This window comes from Natator depressus, chromosome 9, assembly GCF_965152275.1.
Source record: "Natator depressus isolate rNatDep1 chromosome 9, rNatDep2.hap1, whole genome shotgun sequence".
NCBI lineage: Eukaryota > Metazoa > Chordata > Testudines > Cheloniidae > Natator > Natator depressus.
Genome location: NC_134242.1, coordinates 88,649,259 through 88,671,520, shown reverse-complemented (window position 1 = coordinate 88,671,520; position 22,262 = coordinate 88,649,259). Strand labels below are relative to the sequence as shown.

Here is a 22,262-nt window from a genome sequence, read left to right as displayed (position 1 = left end):
GTTGTATTTAGTTATGTTCTTCTAGGACCTTCCATGAACACTGGCTGCTACACAAAATATTGAAAAAACAATTTAATTCATCAGATTATTACAGACTGACATCTCACCATCCCCAGCAGAACCACAGCCACATTATTACAAACACACGGCATTCATGTTGTACATCCCCACACTGTTTTGAATTCCCAGTTTATACCTTAACCCCTAGTCAACTCCACCATCCATCCACACCCAGACTCTGTGGGTTTGGTCAAGTCACCTAATCTTTCTTCAGCACTAAAAGTAACAGTTGCCCATCTTACAGAGGTGGTTAATTAGCTAGTGTTGGTAAAGAATTACAAGTGATGACATTTACCAGAATGCACACAGAATCTTCCAGAGTTTGGAAGGCTGGTAGCTCCTAGAACCCTGGTTTTATCTGGACAATTGTCCTTTGCAAAAAATAATAAATAATAAATAATAATAATAATAATGACTGCTATTCCCCAACCCCCAACAAGCAACTGGGCCCCACTTCTGCACCAAGCAGCAAGGTATTGACAGGAAGAGTTGCTCTCACACAGAGATTTTATACAAAGGGAGTCCTTTAAAATTTGTGGTGCATCCCAAAAGATCATTTCACTAACTCTCCCCCAAAACCTCAGGACATGGGGAGTGATTGTGGCTGACAGGAATCACTGAAGTTTGTCAGAGGGGGGTGTGAATTGTTTTGCAAAGCTGCCCCAAAAATGCTAGGACCAGTCTGACCCTGGGGGGGGGGGGGGGGTGGGAAACAAAAAACCCGAGTCTGCAACCTTACAAGTGGCCAGATGTTCCCTCTTAAAACACACAACAAAAAAACAAATCTCAGGAAACACCAGTTCTGAAGTTCTTGGAGTCAGCTACGTCAGGGCTGGACAACAGACAAGGTCTGAAGAGAACTTTTGCCCTTCAACTAAAAATGGCTCATCTGAGTATGCCTGACAGAGACCAAGACCTGTGGTCATTTGCTTATTAAACCACAGGTTGGGGAGTTTACAAAGATCTAGGGGCTGATTCTCTGTTGCCCCTCATGCTATATGGTCATTTACGCCTCTGCAAAATGGATGCAAAATGCTAGTCTTCTGATGTGGCAGCATTTTACACCTGCATTGCTCTCAAATGTATGGGTGCGAACGACTACAGAGACACAGGGAGTCAAGCCCAGTGGCGGATTTAGAATTAGTGGGGCCATGTGCGTAGCTTCATTTTTGCGCCCCCCCACCCCCTTTCCTCGGGACCCAGCCAAGAAAAAGCACACTCTCTCTTATCTCTGCCCCCGTTTTTCATTCTTTTTTTCCTTCATCCTCCTCCTATATTATAAGTAATAGGAAGTAAATTAAATAAAGTGAGGTCCCTTGATTGGGGTAGGGGGTTGGGGTGCAGGAGGGGGTGAGGGCTCTGGGAGGAAGTTTGGGTGCGGGCTCTGGGCTGGGGTGTGGGGGTTGGGCTCTGGGAGGAAGTTTGGGTGCTGGGAACAGGCTCTGGGCTGGGGAAGGGGGTTTGGATGTGGGAGGGATTCAGGGGGTGTCGCTTACCTCAAGCAGTGCGGCTCCCAAAGCAACCGGCAGACCCCTCTGGCAGCGGCTCCTAGGCAGGGGGAAGCCAGGTGGTCTCCGTCTGCCACTGCCCGCAGGCGCCGGCGCCGCCCCCGCAGCTCCCATTGGCTGCAGTTCCCAGCCAATGGGAGCTGCGGAGTTGGCACTCGGGCAACGCATGGAGATACCCCCACCCTAGGGGCCGCAGGGACATGCCGGCCGCTTCCGGGAGCAGTGTAGTGCGGAGGAAGGGAGGCAGAGTGAGCAGGGAGCCGCCTTAGCCCTGCTGCTGGCACCTCTCTGCGTGCCCCTTGAGGGGAAGAGGACAGCGGGTCTTCATGCACTGCCCGGGGAGGGGGCAGTTTACAGAGCTGCCTCCCCCCGCCAGGGGCACGCAGAGACGTGCCTGCAGCCAGCTGCTTCTGGGAGCAGCGCAGGGCCACCGGCCATAGCATGCAGGCAGCCTGCCTACCTGAACCCTGCTGCGGTGTTGTATTTTGGGGGCCCCCTGTCGTTGGAAGCCCCGTTCCACCGCAGGGTGTGTTTAATGGTAAATCTGCTCCTGGTCAAGCCTCTGTTCTACAACCTCCTTATTCAGATTCTCCCACATCTGCCCAAGCGCCCCACAAATTTACCCCAAACCAATCAGAGAAAGAGAAGCAAGATAATCTGTAAACGCTAGACAGATGACAAGCTGCTCAAAGAATGTAATGAATGCAGCAAGCAAATGAGACCCACGGCACATCTGCACATCTACTCCCCAAGTGGGAGTAAAATCTGCTTCCCTAATATTTTACAAACCCTGCCCACTCTTTTTTATTAAATGCAGAGGGCAAGACATTACAGGAGAAATGGAAAATGTACGCTCTCTCTTGTGCTGGCAATAGTTAATCTACTGTTACTAAGAACTATCTGGTTTTATTGGTGTGCAGCTTTTTTATCCAAATGAGAGTTAAGTTAAAGGTAACAGACTCTCCCCTTTGACTATAAAAATACCCCTGGCAGCACTCTGTTACTATGCAGCATAGTGGATAATTGATAGAAGAGGAGTCAAGGGGATGGAGATAACAGAATCAGATTAAACAAATGGAAAGGAGCTTTTGCCCCCAGAAGGTCTTGTCGTATGAAAATATTATCTCCTCTGATTGACCGCACTGTTTTGCAAGTAATATCTTGAACTGAAACTTGGCCTCATCTGTATATTCATGAAGAAGTCCCTCTGCGTATCTCCTGCTTTTTAATATGTGATGCAACCTTGCTTTGCAACAGCGGTTCATGCTGACCAATGAAGGCCTGTAGGCGGCCTTGGACTGCATTATCAACAGTTTGCTTCACTCCCCGGGAAAACCTTTAACTTTTATCTTTGTGTTTTATGCTGGGCAGCTATCAGAATGCAATAACCAAGGATTGATAAGGAGGTTGCCAAGAAGGGTTCAGCATGTGCTTTGGAAGAAGGAAGTGACCTAGGAGAACAGAGTGTCCTCAGCTGACAGCGATAGGAAGAATAATGATAGAAATAAAACTGTTATTAAGAATGCCCTGACACATCTGTCTTTCCTCCACACATTCATAGTGGTGCTGGACAATACAATACAAAACATTTAAAAAACCTCTCAGGGCAGAACTGTAGTAGAGGGATGCCTTTAAAATAATACTAGTGAACATAAGAACAACCATACTGGGTCAGACCAATGGTCCATTTTGCCCAGTACCCAGTCTTCTGACAGTGGCCAGCGCCAGGTGCCCCAGAGGGAATGAACAGAAAGATAATCATCAGGTGATCCGTCCCGTTGCCCGTTCCCAGCTTCAGTGTAAGGGATACATTTCAATATAAACAAATAGCTTTAACCAAAAGGCAGAAGCTATGAAATAAAGAATGGAAGGTCCTTGGGGAAGAGGAACTGCTCACCTCAGGAAGAATATAGGTTATGAAATCTTGGGGACAGGGGGTTGTCATCTGAGTAACCAGCACAAGGCTGAGCACACCGGTGCGGCTTAATAAATATATCTATTTCTAAGCAGCAGAACAGATTCAAACAACAGCACATCTATTTTCCAACTCTCTGCCATACGCGTTGAGGAATCAGCTGGAGAGCGGATCCAAGCAAGTGTTCAGTATGGCAGCTAACAACCAGTAAATTATCCAGTCTTGTGAACATGGAACGTGCTCTTACCTGTAATGTTTTCACTTTCCCAGGTATGTTTTCCTGAGAGGACATGTCACCAGCTGTATTTTCTGGCGCAGATTCAAAAATAAAGACACTGTCATGTGACAAGGCTTTGTTTCCCATGCTTCCTTTGGATCTGAAAGGGAGGGAAGATCTTTGAGCCCACTATCTAGATCTCCAAAATTTCATATCATTCATGTATTCAGATACCTTAAGAGGGGCAGAGTGGTCAGGATGTTTAACTAGGAATCCGGAGAGGTGGGTTATTCCTAGCTTTGCCACTGACCTATGACATTGGGCAAGTCATTCTCTGTGCGTCTGTTTTCCCTCCCACCTTTTGTGGGTCTTGTCTAGTTAGACTGTAACCTCTTCGGGGCAGGGATTGTATCACTGTGTGTTTGTGCAGTCCCTACCACAAATAAAGCCCTGGTCTCAGCTGAGGCCTCTACGTGCTACCATAATACAAGTAAATAATAATAATAATAATAATAAAAAAACTCCTTGACTCACACTTTGGGCCTTGCCAGCAAGGCTTCAAAGACAAGCCTGTCACAAGGATAAGTCCCTTGCAATCTTCCTCTCCCTTCTTACTGCCAGTTTGCTTTTTTGTTTTCTCCATGGCAACCCCATGTATGGCCCTGCTCCTCTAGCTTGAGGAAAAGTTACATTTTACACTATCGTTAGAGAAACCCGCCCCCCATCATTTAATGCAACCCTTGCCTCCAGAGTCCAGGGTTTCATGGCCTATAAGCCATCAGAACAGCAGGATCTGAGCCCAATTCTCCATTCCAGTAAGGCTCCTTTATGCCACATTACTGTGCAGAGGGCTAATACGATCATTGGGAAACTCCTCCAGCACAGGGGGAATCTCTGAGTGGCATAAAGCCAGTGTAGCAGCTCCATACCATGCCCTTGCAGGAGACTAGGGGCATCCCTCTGTCCAGCAGTTCTTGGTTGCTGGAACAGCCCCTTCAGGCCTTCATAGCTGGGTGTGGGTCAGATGAGCCCTGATTTCTGGGCAGATGGAACCAAACACACAAATCTAGTTCAAACCCTGGCACATATAGAGGTTAAAATATGGTTCCCTAACAGGGTTTCTTCTGTCCACATAGGCAAAGAAAAACTGTTATAACATGACTGGACCACAAATATAGTTCCAATCTACATTTTAAATATGTCCAAGGCCCATCTACAATACAACTAGAGCCACGTCAGGGGACCCAGTTACACCTCCTGAGTACAGTTGGATGAATAACAGATTTCTTAGATAGGTAGCAAATAAAAAAAAAAATTAAGTCAAACAAAACATTTCATTGAGCTTTTTTTTACATTTGTAATTGGGCTTTACTAAAATTGACGGCAATTTCTAAACAAAAAGTCATTTCAAGATTTTTTCAGAATCCCCCCCCCCCCCCCGAATGAACAATTTGGGTAAAATTGATTCAATTTAGTGAAGCATTTCCATGTTGCCAAATCTGCATTTTTTTGCAACAACAAAAAACGTTTCAGACCAAACTTTTTGCCTAGGTCTCCTCCTGAGTCCAGAGGTTTAGCTTGGCTAAGGGAGATGATTAGCTCCTGTCTATGCTACAGCTATTAACGGAGTTGTAACCAGGCCCCCTCAGTTATAGATGCTGTATAGACAGGTTGTAGTTGTACATTCCCTGTCTAAAAGGCAACAAACATGGGTTGCATCAAAATTTCACACCAGCACTTAGCTAGACACAAAGAGCTCTTTCCTGAGGCCAGACCTGTAACCCAGGTCTAAACCCCTTGGCCCAGCTGCCTTTTAGACAACGTAAATTGCATTTAGCAGATTGACTCAGGGTAAATGGAAATGACTAGGGACAATCCCTTCTCACAAAACTGTCAGGGAAAATCTCCGATTCGATCCAACATTTGCTTTATATGGGGATTCCAGATGGAATGAGGGGGTCTCATTCATTAGTCTCATAACCTAAAATTCCCTCTTTACCTCCAAAACAAACTCTGGGATGGGGGGGGGGGGCTTTTCATAAAGGAATACACAATAAAAAAATCTCTTTCTGCTCCTGCCCTACAGCAAAACCATCTTCTTCTCACATCACTGGGGAATGACACCTGCAGTGCCTGCTTGGCTAACTTCACTTTGCCATTTGAGATGTAGCCAATCATATACTTAGGCTGAGTCTGAAAGCATTCCCTCAGGGCACGTGCAGAAATCTTGCTCTTGCATTAAAACTAATCTGTGCTCTTGCATTAAAAGCCGGGCCCAGAGATCATGTTCTTCCCCTTTGCTTTAGCATTATCAGCTAGCTAATGCCTATCTTGAGCTGTTGCGTAGCGTTGCAGTGCAGTGATAAACACTTGCCTGCCTTCACCCTCTAGGCAATCCATAAGTTTTTACACTGTGTATGTCAATTTTTAGATAAGCACTTTCTGGATGAAAGGGATTATATCCAGGCAAGATAATTACTGAAGCTATTATGCTGTGGCTAGAAAGATGGTCTCGATTCGGTTTTTAATTAATATAAACTAATACTGATGCTCATTGTTCTTTATTGATTTATTTAGAACAGATCCTGTGTCTGGCCCTGTATTAATCTCTTTTTAAAACAGCGATGTTCTTACTGTATTTATTTGGAGTCCTTTAGAAAGAGCAGCAGACATTTGCTTGTTCTGGAGACTGCGCTGCTGCCAGCACCAGTTAGATGTTTAAAAACACACACACACACACACACACACACACACACACACACGTAATTGCAGAAGACTTTCTACATTTTCTTTTGGCAGTGACAATAGGAGCATAAAAGTAACTCTAGAATTAATTGCAGGTCTAGGACAGATGAGTGTAGGACAAGCTTTCCTAGATACAGTATATTCACAGTGTAATCCGTTCCAGTGTATTTATATTTGCATCGAAATCTAAAGCTGCATTGTTAGCCAATAAAGAGAGAAAACAGATGTTTTAGTCATTATACTTCTACCCCAGTTTCCATATATGAGTCAGCCACATGCATTCCCACCAAGATGCTGTTACTTAAAGCAGCACGAACATGAAGATAGCATTTAAAATGAAACTCCATGACTTGAAGTTTGCTTAATTTCTGCTCCACTAAGTGGGTAAAATCAACCAAGGGGAGAACTTGGCCCTAAATAATCCTGCTCCAAATGAAATACACTGAGCAGGAGTGGCTTCTAAGTATGAGCTGGTGTTTTAATCTCAGCATGGGGGGGGGTGTATAATGCATACTCTCGGGGGGGGGTGATGGATGGATGCTTTTATGAGAGCAGCATGTTTGAGCAGTGGTGGAATGAGGAGAGAGCGGCGCCCAAGGAGGTGGGGTGGAGCTGCAAAAGTAAGGGATAGAAGAAGGCACAAAACAAAAGTGGATACCAAGGGGATACATGGGAGGGGTGACAGGTTTAGAATTGGGACAGTCTAGGGTTGCCAAGCCTCCAGGATTGTCCTGGAATCTCCAGGAATTAAAAGATTAATTTTTAATTAAAGATTATGTCATGTGATGAAACCTTCAGGAATACATCCAACCAAAATTGAAAACTCTAGTCATCAAGGAGGAGTTCCCATCCCATATCTTCAGCCCATGGACCTCAGAGTTCAAGGGGCAACCACACAGAGGCCCCTGGGCCATAGGTGTTCAAAGTAGGGGTGCTGCCATACCACCAACCCACGGACAGTTGGGATGCTATGGAAGCTCTGCTGACACAACTCCCCTTACCCTTCCACTGGCTTGTACGGGAAGAGTTCAACACCTCTGAGGGTCTGGCCCATATAGTTAATATTTTTAATTAAATTATAAAAAAAAGAGATTACATGGTAAAAAGGGGAAACCCTATACTTTCTCCACAACCACCAGCACCAAAACCACAGCTCTTTGGTATTCTACATACCAGGGATTACAAAGCTTGGGGCCCAGTTCTGCAAACCTTCCACAGGCAAAATTCCCATTGGCTTCAGTAGGGTCCCTTGCATGTTCAAGAAGAGACCCATTAAAGAATGAGCTTGTTTTGTTTCTCTAGGTATTTATAAAGCACCCAACTCACTGTGATATCTGGGTATGAACAGGTTTTTGAACAGCACAAAAAATATTTTGTTATAGATAATCAACTCAATTTGATTTCTTATAACAATAAAGTTTTATCCACTTCTTAATCTTCACTTTTGCACAATATTAACTTCAGTTTATAATCTGTGGATGATAGTGCTGGGATAAAGAGCACTTGGGTATGGTGTGCTGGATTAACTGCAAGAGAGAAATCTCTTCTTCACTTTTACACTTGGAACAGACAGTAATATTCTTATGAATCTGCACCATTTCCACTCTGTGCATCAGCTAACAAGGTTTGGTAGGTTAGTTGTGTGGGTATAATTCCTCTTACCCTATGTATAATCACTCCCTCTGTCACTGCTATGCTAACAAGCCAAGGCCTGTCAGATCCCCAAATTCCTGCCTACTGCCCAGTGTGCGGCGTGCACACACAACTCATCAAGCCTCCTAAACAGACATTTTAAACTAATTTGTTCCAGGCTGGGTTTGAAAGCAAACAGTTATGTGGATTGTTTCAACAGAGTACTGATCAAATACTTATATTGAAACAACGGGGGCACATTGATTTTAATATTTTTGCAGGTTTGTTTTTTTAAAAGAATTTTCAAATTTCTTGATGGTTGTTAATGGTTAGGTTCTACTGTATGACTTGCTGATGTTCTGGCAATACCTGCCTCTGAGGACACTGGTATCTGTAATAGGTTTGTGCATGTCTCCTTAACTAAGAAACAACAACTCCTCCTTTGGGCAGGAACGTAACAATATTCAGAATCACATTCAAAGCAAGGGTTTCCCAGCACAGATGTGTAGTGTCTCCCTTGATATACTACACATGCATGGAGTTGCAGGTACAAAATTAGAGGCCTTTTAAAAACAAATGTAGCTCTAATTGTCAGCTTAGTCATAAGAAAATTAACTAAGTGGCTCTTGAAGGCAGAGATTCTGCTGGTAAATTATTTTCCCTTGTCCCAGTCATGAAGCAGGTTAATCTACACAGGCTCCATTGATGCTAAGAAACAGCCACTTGATTTCCTGTACATTCTCTGTATCAGCAGTACTCAGATCACCACTTATTCTAAAGTCACGGCTGGTAAGACTTGCCAGGGTGGATTTCAAACACCAAACAAAGTCTGGCCTATCTGCAGTTTTACAGGCTAAACAGTTGGATATAGTTTTCCTCCTATGCTGATTTTTGGAGCCTGTTTCAAAGGAAAAAGGAAATTCCTGAAATTCCATCAGCAGCATTAGGACTTGTTTTGCACAAACTTGGACAGAGGTTGCTCCTTAGGGGCCAGCTCAGGCTTTCATTCTATTGCTGCGAAATGTCTGCACAACCTGGTAATTTCTGTGTTTCACTGCAAGCTTACCCAGGCTCAGTTGGTGAATGAAGAGCAATAGTATCGAGCGCAGGGATGCTGACATCGCTGCTGGACTGGCTTGGTTTTAAATTACTCTCCCCCCTGGGAGCTGGAGATTCTTTCCTTTTCTTCTTAGCAAAAAAGTTCTTGAAAGTCTGAAATTTGGATTTTTTCTTTCCTGCAATGTGAGAGAACAAAACTTTACAAAGGGTGCAGGCGGAGGTTACTATGGACAATGTTCCATCCGAAACTGCAGAGGGATCCTTTGGAGAGCTGCAAGGCACAGCAACCCATTCATTTAACTGAGCAACTTTGTAAATAATTCAGTGGTGGAGTCCTGTGAAATGCAAAGCTGTAATTCTTAGTTGGGCTGTCTATGAAATATCACTGCAATAAGCAGATGGTTCCAATATTTCTTTAGGTTTCCGTTTAGGCACACAGCTTATATATAACATACACCACAGATCCGCACATGGGCTATGTAAATCGAGTTTGGTTTACCATGAAGGATAAAGTACATTTTAAATATTCTAATGTCTTTACTTAACTCTTAAGGTCTTCAATTAGCTTAATTTAGCCCTGGATTTTTCAGCCAATTTTGTAAAAAGGACAGCAGTTAAAGGGATACAGACTAAATTTGGTGAAAAATTTAAAGCTTTTATAAATCCTAAGATCAAAAGAAAAAGTCTCCCCAATTTAAAAAAAAAAAAATTTCCAGGAAGACAGTTGCTTTTAAATATATAACACTCTGCTGCAGCATCTGAAACCCCAAAACATTGGTACACTAAGTATCCGACAGTGAAACTGGCTACAGACAAAAGGCTTCACTGGGTTTTATTGTCTAAACTCAGAGAAATACACAAAGTATCAAAGAGCATAAATAGTAAGATGCATATTAGATTTTTTTTAAAAAAAATTCCTTCACTTATACTAATCCACGGTATTTTAGGGTGATACAGTTTTGTTTGTTTAGCTATTATTTCTTTATTATTGACTTTTAAATTGACAGAGTCCCTTTAATGACAGTTTGGGGGTTCTTTGGTCAAAACCCGTTGTACTAGGTACCGTCAGACTTGACTCTGACATAGTTAGAATGCAAAAACAGTGCAAGGTACCGGAGCACAAACCATTGTTCAATTCATATTCCAGAGTAGCTGGGGTAATACACAGCTGGAGGATTTCTTCATAAACAAGGCATTATTTCAGTACAATTATTGGTCTTCTCTCAGGAATAAGTTAGTCTGCAATGCTTTGTCTCAGCGTGTGCCCTGCATGTACGGCAATTTATGCCAGTGGCTTTATTGGGGCTGAAGCAATGCCACCATCCAGCTGCATCTTGCACCAGACAATAGTCATTTTGAGAAATACACAATGACTCCAGGCTCTAAGCTATACAGTAGCAAATAATAATATTGTCACGCCCTGTTGAGTTGTAGCAGATGTTGGGGGCTTGCAGGTTGGTTTCTGCTGGAGGAGAAATCAGTGACTTGGAGTCTGGGTATTCTCCTAGTATAACTTGATTTATTTACACTGAAACAGGGTACTTAGTGGCGGATTAGCCACTGGGCCAACGGGTCCTGTGCCCAGGGGCCCCAGCCAATTGGGGGCCCCCAGAAAAAATGGGCACCCCCCTCACCTTAACCTGCTCCATCCACCCTCCTGCCGGGGAATGGGGTCAGGGCATGGGAGCTTGTCTCACTCCGCCCACCCAGCGCTCCTGCTGGGGAGCCGCGTCACGACCCGCTCTCTGGCAGGAGTGCCTAGTGGGCGGGGGAAGCCCCCACACTCCAACCCAGTTTACTGGAAGGAGTGCCGGGCAGGAGCCCGGGGGGACTGAAGGCGGAAGGGGTGGGGAGGGGCTCCCCGCTTGCTCTGGCCCAGGGCCCCACAAACCCCTAATCCGCCTCTGAGGGTACTAGCCCTTTAAGGAGAGAGGAGGTTGTTATCCCATTCCATGTGTCCAGGGAAGCAAAGGAAGCAGTCACTGGGAGGGAGGAAGATGGCCCCAGGGAGTAGTTAGCGTCTGGGACAGGGAAGATATAGGCCAAAATTCAGTGTTACCATAAATACTGATAAAAAGGACTTAAGTGCCAAGTGCACCATTACAGGAGTATTTATAAGTATGAGTATGTTGTGGAAATAGTACCTATGCATTTATAAGCAAAAGTACAAGTGCCAGTACTTTCAACTCCCATATTCCCATCAGCCCCTTCAGCTCTAGACTGTGCCCAATGGCTAGTAGACATTTTCCACCCCACCCTACAGGGGATGCAGCTATTGGGCTGGTTCTCTCAATGCAGGACACAGAGGTATTTGTCTGCCTGCTCTGCCCAACCCCCACCGACGCACTCCTCCGCTGGGCTGGGCCGTGAGTCTCCTTGCGGCCAGTTTAGTGACCAATCAAAAGCAAAGGCGGCTGGGCCGCCATCTTCCTTAGCTGGTGCTAACAGAAAAATGCCCTGGCGGCCGGACCTCAGGGTCTGGATCTTCCAAGCTGGGACAGTGGGCTCTGGGGGCCAGCCAGCATCTGGGACAGTTGGGAGGGATCTGATTGTTTCAAAAAAACTGCTTTGAAAAATTACTTGCAGATTAAAAAAAAAAGGCTTTAAGCTTTAAATACCTTTTAAATGTACTTAAATACAGACTATTTAAAGCACTTGCATACAAGTATGCAGAGTGCTTCAAAATACTTAAGTACCTACTGGCACACTGCATCTCAGTGCACTGCTGCTTTGAGGGCTTGGGACCAGGAGCCTGTCACAGTGGGCAGGACAAGGCTCCCCTCCCTCCCAGCCCTCACAAACAGGTGTTGGGGTGATTAGACTCCTCTGGGGAGGCTCAAGAGATTCATTAGTTGATGGGGCAGGTAACTCAGAAGTAGGCTCCAAGGTCTGTCGGGGGGGAGAGAGAGAAACTGGAGAGGGGACACAGCCAGGACACAGCCCTAGGAAGGAGGGCAGTGAAAGCCCTGAACCTGAAGGGATAGTCTACGGGCCAGGGAGACCAGGACTGGAAACAATCCCAAAAAGGAGGACTACAAGACCCTAAATTTGAGGGCTGAGTGGAAAGGGGTCTTTTGGGAGCTGAATAATATTTAATAAATTAGACACCAGGAGAGGCGAAATATTGTTTCAAAGACCTTGGGCTGTGACTGGATTATTCTGGGAATTCAGAGGGAAACTGAGGCAGAGTGTTCACAGGTCCATCCTTGACCCCAAGGGTTTGCCATGGGATGGTACCTTCCTCCATACACCAGTTCCAGATTAGAGGCGGTCCTCAACAGCATACAGGCAAACCCTTTTTCAGGAATCTCAATCAAAATACTAATGCCTGGTTCCCAGGGAGCAACTGTGTCCCAGGAATTGACTCTAGTTAGAGAGAGAGTCTCCCTTGCTGATTGCTACAGGTCCCTCAGAAAGAAACTTCATCACAAAACTAATAAAAACACAAGTATTTCTTCAGAGGCTGTACACTGCCCAACAACAGAGAGAAAGAGCGTGAAAAGACTGTGTGTAACACCACCACCTAGCGACTCTCACATAACAATAATAATGAGACACGGCACTTTCCTGCCATGGCTTTCAGCTGAAGACCTCAAAGCACTGTAAGAGATGAGTATGTTATGTTATCCTCATTTTACCAATCAGATATCTAAAAAGGGGATCCTCCTCCATCCCCAACAGGCTTCAACTGCTCAAAGAACAAAATGTCAGACCGCTGCAGGAAAATTTTTAGAAATTTAAAAGGCATCTTATGCATTTATTTATTCATTCTAGTGCCAATGCCGTTGGTGAGCCTAAACTAACTAGGTGACCCTCCCTGTTCTTGTCACCATTGGTGTCTGGTATGTATGTGTGGCAGAAAACAAAGGCATTACAATTACATCGCTACACATACATACCAGACACCAATGGTGATACGAACAGGGAGGGTCACCTAGTTAGTTTAGGCTCACAATGGCATTTGCACTAGACTAAATCAGAAGCTAATGGATGGGGGGGAGGGACAGTTCACCGAGCTAGTTGTTCATATACTAAATTATAAAAACAGGAGTGAAGCAAAGCAAACAAAGAAAGTTGCCATGACTGTTACTGCAAAAGATAAAACTAGGCAATTTCTTCCCTGATTTTTGTTGTTGTTGTTTTAATCAGTATGGTAAATAATTTCAGGATGGATGCCATGGAAGTAGTTTGTAAGCATCAGACAATGAGTAAACCGCAGTCGTTACGTGAGCGATACATACTACCCTAATACAGTTTAAAACTCAGAAACCGCCATCAGTTCCTTAACCATCATTTTGATGTTGGCAGTGCCTTGCACATCATCTCAAATAGCAATACTAACACAGTTACGTTCTGCCTAATTGAATCCCTCCAGCTGTTTAAACTAAATTAGAAAAAGAAAGCTCTTCCCTGAAGCTCGCAGAAACTAGCTGTCCCAACCATTATATCAAAAAGCCACTTCAAGATAGCCCTTTCCTGTGTGATCTGTGTATTTAGACTATGAGCCCTTTGGGGCGCCATGTCTGTGTTCTTGTATTGAGTTCTGAGAGCATTTGGCACTTAAGACATAATTCATAATAACGGTATTCACTTTAGCTTCATATTGTGAACTGTTGGGCATCGGTTTTGTTTGCTGTTCAAAAGTTACCATGTTTCACCTCAGAGGCATTTCAGTACCAGATGAAGTAACCAAATATTTCACTAGGTTCATAAAGCATATTGTGATACTGGAACTATCTATGGGAAAGATAATCTGTGTTTGTACAGTATACAGTGCCCAGCACAATAGGGTCCTGACCCATGACCAGGGGTTCTAAAAACTGCAGTAATACAAATAATAATAAATAAAAAAGGAAAAAACTTAAAGCAGATAACGAATTAAAAATCCAGCAGAGAGAGAGGGAGGAATCCCACGTTAACACAACTGTGTATAAAACCCTTCATCAAACAGTTTATGAATGATGACTCACGATTTTTGAATGCTTGGGATTGGCAATACTGCAATTTAAGACGTATGTTTTCCAGATAAAATTTAAAGGGCTCTTGTCAACTTTAAAAAAAAAAAATCATACTGCTATCTGAAAATGTATGGGCTGTTAAAATTACAAGTAACTACTGTAACTGCAAGACAAGAAAACAAACATTTTGTTCTGTTTTTTCAAGTTCATTTACTTTGTGCATTTCACAGCACTTTGCATGTAGCCAGTTTCATTTTTTCCCCCTCTGGTCAGTTTGTTAAACAGTATCCCCTTGTTGTTTGTGATATTCTTTTACACAGCAACAGGAGAAAGAAAAACATTTTTTAAAAGAAGAAAATGTGATTGTAAAATGACAAGATACAGGGGTAGGAGTAACACCTGAAACGATCAGTATCGCCAACCTCAAACGTTTAAAAAATCATGAGTCAGATGCCCCCAAATCTTGAGACTGGCTTAAAAAATTCATGAAATCTAAACCAATCATAATAAATTTTAGGTGCTTTTTATTTGCCTTCTGGGTTTTGGGCCTTTAAAGTGCACGAAGGTCCTATTTGAAAGCTTTTCTCTCCAGCCATGAGGGTTAGAAACTTCATATTAAAAATATTAAGCCAAGAGTCTCATGAAATACCTTAACTCCAGGAGTTGAGACTTTATGAAAAATGCCAACTATTGCCAGACTTGCAAGAGTAGGCAATGCTAAGATTGTGACTTGAAGGTGGTCAGAGAGTCAAGCTTGTCTGGCTTCTCTCTGTGATCACAACCATCAACAGGGAACAGCACATACTGAAAATGCTCTGCTACTTCTAGGAAAAAAATCCAAAATCTGTGGAGTAATCTAATTGACTGGAGCATAAACACTGGAAATCTCAGGCTCCAAGGTTTTTGCAATCCAGCCCAATTAAAGCTATAAAGGAGGATTTGATGTAATGCTACACTTTGTAGAGAGCTAAGAAAGGAAGGGTCTTTTGAAAAACCAAAGGAATGGGGATAGCTCTGTTCAGTGCCAGTCTCATTAAACAATTCAGTGTTAGCTACAGCAAATCCAGCTCTAAAAGGGTTCGGGGTAAGTTGGAAACAAAAACCTTCTTAGGTTTTTTCATACCCAAATATATATTTAGGGTCAATTCAGCTGCAGACGTTGGACCAAATCCTGACCTCATTGTAATCAACGACAAAATTCTCACAGGCTTCACTGGGTCCAGGCTTTCACTCATGAGATGTGTATTTATGACCAGAACTAGCCGGAAGGGAACTTAGTCCTTCCATGCAGTAGGTGTCACACAGATGATAAAGTTCACTAGCTTGCACACTCTACTATGAGGAACCTGGGATGATTTGCACAAACTAGATTTATATATTAAAAAGCGTTATTGGTTAAGCATCCATCCTTATTCTCAAAAAGAAAAGGGAGTACTTGTGGCACCTTAGAGACTAACCAATTTATTTGAGCATAAGCTTTCGTGAGCTACAGCTCACTTCATCGGCTGTAGCTCACAAAAGCTTATGCTCAAATAAATTGGTTAGTCTCTAAGGTGCCACAAGTACTGCTTTTCTTTTTGCGAATACAGACTAACACGGCTGCTACTCTGAAACCTGTCATCCTTATTCTCTATCTTCATTCCTTTATCTTACTTCCACCACCCATTCATAGTTCAATTAACAGACATTCTACTGTTCTAAAATTTGCTTATCTACGTAGTCCCATTTCCAAGCGCTCTAGACACCCAGCATAACGGCTGTGCTTAACTGCGCCTATCTGCAGCCTTTATAGTGCTACATTGCCACTCCTTACTCTGACAGCTAGCAGTCCTGTGTGCATACAGGTCTCTCTCAGCAGCACAGTTTGATCTATACCGATGGGTGCAGATGCATTTACGCAGGATAAGCAAGAAGATTGTTATAATCTGTGAAGTACTGAACCAAACGCTCCATCGATAGATGATATTACAACTGCTCCGGAACTACCTCAGCCCACCTTACTGCTGCTGATACGTGTCTCCTGGGGAGCAGCTTGAATAGTGGCAAAAGGCTTTTTGTTTAAGACAAACAGATCTTCTGACTAGACAAGACATTTTCCTTTCTCCCTAGACTGTCGTGCTCATTCGTGGGGCTGACAGAGTGCCAATCCAGGCCACGAGACTGAAGGATAAGCAAATGGGTGGAAATCTGTAGCAAAACACGGATGCTCATCAACCATGGGGAAGTGCTACAGGGATGACATGGTCCATCACCTCTTCCTTACACAGGAGTTGCCACTGCAACATAGAATCCGGCCCTGAGTGTAAGATTAGATCCAAGCAGCCAGTTCTGCAGACTATGCAGCCCTGTTTGCTAGGCATCCAACATTAGAATTTGAGAGAAATATCCTGCACAAATTTATGACTCTCTAGGACTCCACATTGGTTTCCCCAACAAGATTCCCCTGCATACATGGAGTGGCTCTTTCTTTCCATTACAAAAACTCATGAGCCTCCAAAGAACAGTTCAGTCATGGCTCCCTTTAAAAGAAACGAATCCTGCTTTCCAAAGCTTGCCAAATTAACTGTACGTGTGAAGAGCAGCTGTTTACCTGCACATTCCTCAGTTATCTCCCCGGCCTCTGGTGGCTGTATGACATCTGTTGGCCCTGTAGCCATGATGTAGTCACTGAAATAAAAGATAAAACCGTGTGTTAATTTTTAGTCAATGCACTCAACAACGTTAGAGAGACAGATTCATTCTACCCAGCAAGGACACCGAACATTGCTGAAATGTTCCCAGATACTAATCACCAAAAAGAGCTTACACAGATATTTTGCACTCCAACCAGTGGCGGATTTACCATGAAACAAATTGTGTGGTGGCAGAGGGCCCCAAATGCAGGACAAATCTGACAAATGACTGAATTTAATAAGCATTGCAAGTTGCGAAGCAGTCCAGGCTTTCTGCATTCTGCAAACTTATTCTGCAAACTGTGCTCTAAACATGGTTTTTTGAAGTAGTCTAGCAAAGAATTTTGCTTCGCCATTTTTTCACTGTCTCGGCAAGAGCATAACAGCAACTAAGGGAAATCATCACTTGTCACTCAAAGTCTGTCTGCTTGATCAATTATCCAGCTGAACAAAAGCACCCTCCCTCGCCCTTTGCAACAATGCCCGTGATTTGCCACAAATATGTAATGGTTCAAAATCCCGTTTTTACAGAGCCTGGTTAAAAACGCAGGATTAACTGTGTTAAACCTAATTGGGTGGTCCACGGCCTACCCGGGCCCAGCTGTGGCTACGCCCCTGCTTTTTCAGACATTTTGAATCTGCCTAAAATCAAGGTCAGGGTTTTTTTTTTTTTAGCAATAATGAAGCAACACTGAGTCTGGCAGTCAAAAAATGCAAAAAAAAAAAAAGAAGCAAAAAGACAGTTTGTCATCTTATTTTAAAAATCTTGAAGTATTGAACAGTGGACATTCATCAAAAAGTATGGACGAGGAAACATCTGAATTATCTGACCATTCGCTGAGTTGTGGGGATACCTCAATGACTGCAAAAGTTGAACAAGTGGACTCCGAAGTGACAATGGAACTGCAAAATATTGGTAATTTTGTCAAAGTAAGGGAAGAAACCTACCCTTGTATTATGGCCAAAATCTGTTTAATTGGATATGATAGAATATTTCTTCGTAAATAAACCGAAAATCGTAGGTGCTATGGAAAATTTGAGAAAAAAAGAGTATAAGGTTGCAGGACGAAAGCAATTTAGAGGTCTTCATGAGTCCCATTTTCTGAGGATGAAGAAAAATGGGACAACAGAAATGAGAATTTGGTTGATTTTTTCGGAAACCACTAAGGCAGTCTACTGTTATATTTGCAAAATTATTCCCTGACCATAGTAAAGGAAAAAAAACATTCGTCAACAGGCTCTCTGATTGGAGAAACGTTGCAAGACATATTGCCGATCACGAAACTTCCAAAGCTCATATTAATGCTATGTGTAAGTTCGTTCCAAGGTGTAAAGTATCTGGAAGAATTGATTCTGTGCTATCGGCGCAGCTGGAAAAAGGAGTGTTCTTATTGGAGGAAAGTGCAGAGACGTGTTGTTGCCACGATTAAACTGCTGTCTTCTTTGGGACTACCTCAAAGAGGACATGATGAGTCACCACTGTCAAATCGAAAAAGTAATTTTTTAACCTGCCTTGAATATCTTAGTGAATTTGACCATTTTCTCAAAGAGCATGTGAAAAATTATCAATATTGTGGCTCAGGGAAGACTAACTTTTTAACACACCAAACCAACGATGAATTAATCACTATAATGGCAGAGCGGCTCAGAAAGCAATTCACTGATGAAGTAAAGGATGCCAAGTACTATTCCGTAATAGTCGATTCAACACCAGATGTGAGTCATGCAGACCAATTAACATTAATTTTAAGATGTGTGACCGGCAATGGTGAAGTTGTAGAGTGATTTCTTTGTTTTGTCCTGCTAAAATCCCATACTGCTGAACGTCTAGAGACAACTGTTTTGGAAATCATTGCAAATTTAGGTTTGGATATCAAAAATTGTCGTGGGCAGAGTGTTGATAAGACTGCAAATATGGCAGGAAAATATTCAGGTCTACAGGCAAGACTGAACAATGCAAACCCCTCTGTTTATTCATACCATAATGAATGAAGCTGACCATAAATGGTCAGTTTTCAGAGTGGAGTGGTGCCCCCCAGGGGTCTGTTCTGGGACCAGTCCTATTCAACATATTCATAAATGATCTGGAAAAAGGGGTAAACAGTGAGGTGGCAAAATTTTCAGAGGATACAAAATTACTAAAGATAGTTAAGACCCAGGCAGACTGTGAAGAGCTACAAAAGGATCTCTCAAAACTGGGCAACAAAATGGCAGTTGAAGTTTAATGTTGAGAAATGCAAAGTAATGCACATTGGAAAGCATAATCCCAGCTATACATATAAAATGATGGGGTCTAAATTAGCTGTTACCACCCAAGAAAGATCTTGGAGTCACTGTGGATAGTTCTCTGAAAACATCCACTCAATGTGCAGCAGCAGTCAAAACAGCAAACAGAATGCTGGGAATAATTAAGAAAGGAATAGATAATAGGACAGAAAATATCATGTTGCCTCTATATAAATCCATGGTGTGCCCACATCTTGAACAGTGTGTGCAGATGTGGTCGCCCCATCTCTAAAAAGATATACTGGAATTGGAAAGGGTTCAGAAAAGGGCAACAAAAATAATTAGGGGTAAGGAACGGCTTCCGTATGAAGACGGATTAATAAGACTGGGACTTTTCAACTTGGAAAAGAGACGGCTAAGGGGAGATATGATTGAGGTCTATAAAATCATGACTGGTATCAAGAAAATAGATAAAGAAGAAGTATTGTTTACTACTTCTTATAAACACAAGAACTAGGGGTCACCAAATGAAATTCATAGGCAGCAGGTTTAAAATAAATAAAAGGAAGTATTTCTTCACACAAGAGACAGTCAACCTGTGTAACTCCTTGCCAGAGGATGTTGTGGAGGCCGAGACCATAACAGGGTTCAAAAAAGAACTAAATAAATTCATGGAGGATGGGTCCATAAATGGCTATTAGCCAGGATGGACAGGAATGGTGTCCCTGGCCTCTGTTTGCCAGAAGCTGGGAATGAGCAACAGGGGATGGATCACTTGATGATTACCTGTTCTGTTCATTCCCTCTGGGGCACCTGGCACTGGCCACTGTCAGAAGACAGGATACTAGATGGACACTTTGTCTGACCCAGTAGGACCATTCTTATGTACCGTGTTCCAGGCATTCCTTAAATTTAATCTGCAATGCTGCAGCTGAATCTTGTGACGGAGCTACACCGTTTTTTGACTTTGTTCAGAACATGTATGCCTTTTTTCGGTTTCCACGCATTGGTGGAGTATGCTACAATCACGCTTGGAGCAGTCACATGAAACACATTTGATAGTCAAAAGAATTTGTGACACCAGGTGGTCTGCTCGTGCAGATGCTGTTTTGGCTTTAAAAATGAGCAGATGATGATATAAAGAAAACCTTATTAGACATAGCCACATCAAATTCTGAAAAACCACATGCGAAAACTGAAGCAAAATCATGAGCACAAAAGTTTGAAAAGTACAATATTGCTGTTTTTACTCTTTTGTGGAACCATTTACTTCAAAGAATTAATGCCGTCAGCAAATTGCTGCAAAAGGTTGATACAAATTTATTGAATGCTGCACAATTGTTAGCCTCAGTTAAAAGTTGTGTCATGGAAGTTCGAAATGACTGTAGCTCGGTGGAAGCAGAGGCACTAACATTAACAGAAAAAATAGGTTTTTCTGATATATCTGATGAGAAGTGTAAAAAAAAAAAAGCAACTAGAGACAATGTAATCAATTTAAAAAAGGGAAAGAGAAGATCATTGTTAAGATCATCAGTGTTATTTGTGACAAAGTAATAGTGCAATTGCAGAGTAGAGGTGAATCTCTAAAGAAAACTGTTGATTTATTATGCATGTTTTTTGACAGAAGTATGGACGAAAATGCTAAAAGCCACTACAGTAAGAAATTAAGTGAATTCTACCGAGAGGACATAGACACAAAATCTTTTTGAAGATGAAGTGAAACATTTCATTCATTTTATCAGAAATGATGAGGTTGATTTTGTAAAGAAAAAGTGTAAAAAAAGCTAACTGAAGAAAAAAATTTTTCTTCAAATTGAATGTTTCTTCAGAGGAAATTAACTTTTATTTTCCATTCATGCATCATCTATACTTTGTATTTTTTACACATTTGTCACGTTAGCAAAGTGCAAATACAAGCTTTCATCGAGACCAGAAGTTCTCAAACTGTGGGCCAAAAACTCCATTCAGGTGGACCGAGGAAAGGTTATTAAGGTGTTTTTTTTAATAAAGCGCTCTTATCCAAAGCACTTTACGATAGTTAGCTAACGGTACAAACAACATTTGGAAAGATCATTAAGTGGTCCGACGAGATCCTCAGCAATTTTCAAGTAGTCTGTGAAAAAAAGTTAGACTACAAAAACAATCAAGGTACCTCACTTTATTTTCATTTACTTCCTATTACTTATAATATAGGAGAAGGATGAAGAAAAAAAAAAAAAAGGAAAAGAATGAAAAACCAGGGGGGAGATAAAAGAGAATGTTCTTTTTCTTGGCTGGGGGTGGGGGGGTGTGTGTCAGAAAATGAAGCTGTGCACAGGACCCCACTAACTCTAAATCTGCCACTGACTCCAACCACAAGTCTTTTCTTCACTTTCAACAAACAACCCTCTTCCCCCCAGCCCGGCCAAAGCTTCTTCACAGCACAGCTGTCTTTTCAGGAAGTCAGGATCAAAGCCATTAAATATGCTCAACTAAGAGTAACAAGAAGAAAAGGAGTTCTTGTGGCACCTTAGAGACTAACCAATTTATTTGAGCATGAGCTTTCGTGAGCTAGTGAGCTTTAGCTCACGAAAGCTTATGCTCAAATAAATTTGTTAGTCTCTAAGGTGCCACAAGTACTCCTTTTCTTTTTGCGAATACAGACTAACGAATTTATTTGAGCATAAGCTTTCGTGAGCTACAGCTCACTTCATCGGACGTATTCAGTGGAAATCGCTATTTACTGAACAGCCACAGCTCCCTCCAAGCTACAGTACTTTAAAAGCCTGTCAAAATCATGCAAAAAAGGACAATGTTTTTTGTTTTTTTTAAAGTCCAAATACAACTTGAGTAAGAGAGAGATGAGCTGCTGAGAATTCACATCCTGTCCTATGGTGTCTCCCTCTAGCAGTCATTGTGCTACCCTATCGGCATTATAAAAATGAATTAAGCATTTGCATTGAACCAGCATCCTGGGCTATGCTACACATTTGGACGCTGAGCTCAGCTGTTAGATCAAATCTATTTTGGATTTAGTGCAATCAGCTTTTCTCCAGGAGCTTCAAAACCCTATCACAAATAGGTCTATTGATCGATCAAGTTAGCAGATAGCATCATTTTCCCCCTTGACTAAAACAAAGTTAAATCTAGTTTTTAAGATCATACAAAGTTAAGTGGCTCCAGTTTGTATTTTCCAATGCTCCTTCAGATACAAAAGAATTAAAGCAGCAGACCACAAAAGTTACAGTTCAAATGTCAAGCAACTATGGAAATATGACAGTTTTAGCAAGA

At 42.5% G+C, this 22,262-nt stretch overlaps 1 protein-coding gene across 5 annotated transcripts in view; it reads right to left on the bottom strand.

Moving 5' to 3' along the window:
- KIAA1210 (KIAA1210 ortholog) overlaps positions 1–22,262 on the bottom strand; it is a 90,064-nt gene that overhangs the window by 22,269 nt on the left and 45,533 nt on the right. For 4 of the 5 annotated variants that reach the window (XM_074962579.1, XM_074962576.1, XM_074962577.1 and 1 more), the window contains exons 2-4: positions 16,685–16,761; positions 9,144–9,312; positions 3,731–3,860 (exon numbers count right to left, since the gene is read on the bottom strand). In XM_074962579.1, coding sequence (XP_074818680.1) covers positions 3,731–3,860; positions 9,144–9,312; positions 16,685–16,751 — 366 coding nt within the window. In that variant the 5' untranslated portion in view covers positions 16,752–16,761. The remainder of the gene's footprint in view (positions 1–3,730; positions 3,861–9,143; positions 9,313–16,684; positions 16,762–22,262) is intronic. The other variant, XM_074962580.1, reaches the window with a different exon arrangement.